Source organism: Marmota marmota, unplaced genomic scaffold, assembly GCF_001458135.2.
Source record: "Marmota marmota marmota unplaced genomic scaffold, marMar, whole genome shotgun sequence".
Taxonomy (NCBI): domain Eukaryota; kingdom Metazoa; phylum Chordata; class Mammalia; order Rodentia; family Sciuridae; genus Marmota; species Marmota marmota.
Window position 1 is genome coordinate 19,705,027 of NW_026000108.1, and position 1,825 is coordinate 19,706,851.

Consider the following 1,825-nt stretch of genomic DNA (forward strand, 5'->3'; position numbering starts at 1 on the left):
GCCCCGCCTCCGCAGCAAGCCGCTCCCTTCCCACCCCGGCAGCGCCCGCCGCCCGGGCACGCGCGGCACGAACAGCGCCTGGAGCTGCTTAAGACACCTGTCCAGCCTGGGCTCCGCGAGATTTGACGCGAATGCATAGGCAACAGGGGGGCACGTTCTCGCGAGGCTTAGAAAATTTCCCACGGCCTATGTTGTGTCTGAGCGGAGTAGTGGAAGGCGGTAGGAAGGCGGTGTAGCGTGAGACTGGACTGCCCGCATTAGGCACATGCGCAATGTCGTTTGCGCGTGCTGCGCCAATCCTGCAGCGCCTTCAGCAGGTTTCAGGCGGCGGATTCCAGTTCTCCGGGTTTTGGGGCTCCCTGTTGGAGGCCGTGCTGAATCTGGGAATCTCTAGGAAAGAAAAGGGCGAGGGAGGGGGAAACCAGGTGCTGCAGGTAGGGGGGGATAAGGGGCGGGGTTCCGGCCCTGCACCTTGCCATTAAATGCCTAGCCGGCCTCCTTTGCTGGGGCTTTCGGACTTAGGCCGCCTGAAGAAAGTTTCGGGTTGCATGCAGTGTCCTCGGCTGCGTGAGGCCCACGGGAGCATCCGTCTTCTGTGCATCTCCATAAACTCCTGGGCTCACAGGCAGCTGGAGGCTCCGATGTGCTCCTAGAGAGGCTCCCACTGCAGACAGCTCATCTCTCTGCTCCGTTCATCAGGAGCTTTAAGCAGGTCTGATTCAAGGGTGACAGAGCGTGGCTTTCAATTCCAGCTCAGGTTTCACTTCTGGAAATAACTACTCAGCAATCTGGTGTGTGTCTCTGAGGTGGACGTTAGGGGTACTTTTGCCAGAGGCCTCCGACTGACATTTTGCACCCAAGAAGAAGGAGCTAAGGCGACAGAGCTCAATTGCAAAAGTTTCCCATCTACAGAGCTCTGGAAGGGTCGGACCACTATGTAATCATGCCCGTCTCCCCAGTTGCATGGGGGTCGAATGAATGAAGGTAGTTCCTGGTATGTCACTCTTCTGAGCCCCAGTCATATAGCTCCTGCATCTATCGCTGAGATTAGTATAAAGGAGATGTCCAACGAACGTCTGAATGAATGAAAAGGGCTGGGAATCTAGAGTGAGCGGGAAGCCACAAGGAAAACACCCACTTGAGGAGGTGTTTCATCTAGGCCTGTGAAACGCGGCACATTTTCCCAGGACCCCTCCTCCCTACCCCTCGGCCCCGCCTCCTGACCCTTCCATTCCCTGTCCCCGTAGTAATCCCCTCCGGTTTTCCTCAGTCTCCACGTACGTCCCTGAGGGCGCGTCCCAAAACCCGGATAACCGGAGCGCTCCCCATGGACCACACGGAGGGCTCGCCTGCGGAGGAGCCGCCTGCGCATGCTCCATCGCTTGGGTAGGTTTCCAAGGAAGGCAGAGAGCAGGATCCCCTACTCCGCGGGCGGCGCGAGGCGTCTGGCTCTTCGCGGCGGCTGCTAGGGGAAAAGGAGCGCGGGGGCTGGGTGGAATCAAGGAGTGAGGAAAGAGGGAAGGGGCGGGGGAGAGGGACCTGGGAAGGCGTCAGGGGGAATCTCGCGAGGGTTGGAGTTTTGGCGAGAGTTTGTGGAAGATGGCGCCTGTTGTGACAGGGTAAGTCTGGGGGAACCGAGCGCTGGGAACCGGGAAAGTTGCAGGCGTCTGGCAGCCCGTGGAGGGCGGCGGGTTAGAGGGCCGCGGCGCGCCTGGACGCCGGGGGCCGCGGGGGTGGCGACGCTTGTGCCGAGCGCGGCGGCGTGTGGCTGTGCGCTGCCCGCTCTGCGCCGCCGTGGCTCGGGGCTCCGGCGCGTGAGGGCGGG

The 1,825-nt window shown here is 61.2% G+C and overlaps 1 protein-coding gene across 7 annotated transcripts in view; it reads left to right on the forward strand.

Annotated features, from left to right (window-relative positions):
- Positions 1–1,825, forward strand: part of Rbpj (recombination signal binding protein for immunoglobulin kappa J region) — a 209,934-nt gene that overhangs the window by 114,462 nt on the left and 93,647 nt on the right. For 2 of the 7 annotated variants that reach the window (XM_048784296.1, XM_015482011.2), the window contains exon 1: positions 1,522–1,619. The exons of 2 other annotated variants lie outside the window; for them this stretch is intronic. Coding sequence is in view for 3 of the 5 variants with exons in the window: in XM_048784297.1 (XP_048640254.1) it covers positions 1,328–1,386 (59 nt within the window). In the remaining 2 variants the exon portion in view is untranslated. Of the gene's footprint in view, positions 1–572; positions 1,387–1,499; positions 1,620–1,825 lie in introns of those variants that run through there. 3 more of the 7 variants (XM_048784297.1, XM_048784291.1, XM_015482010.2) reach the window with 3 other exon arrangements.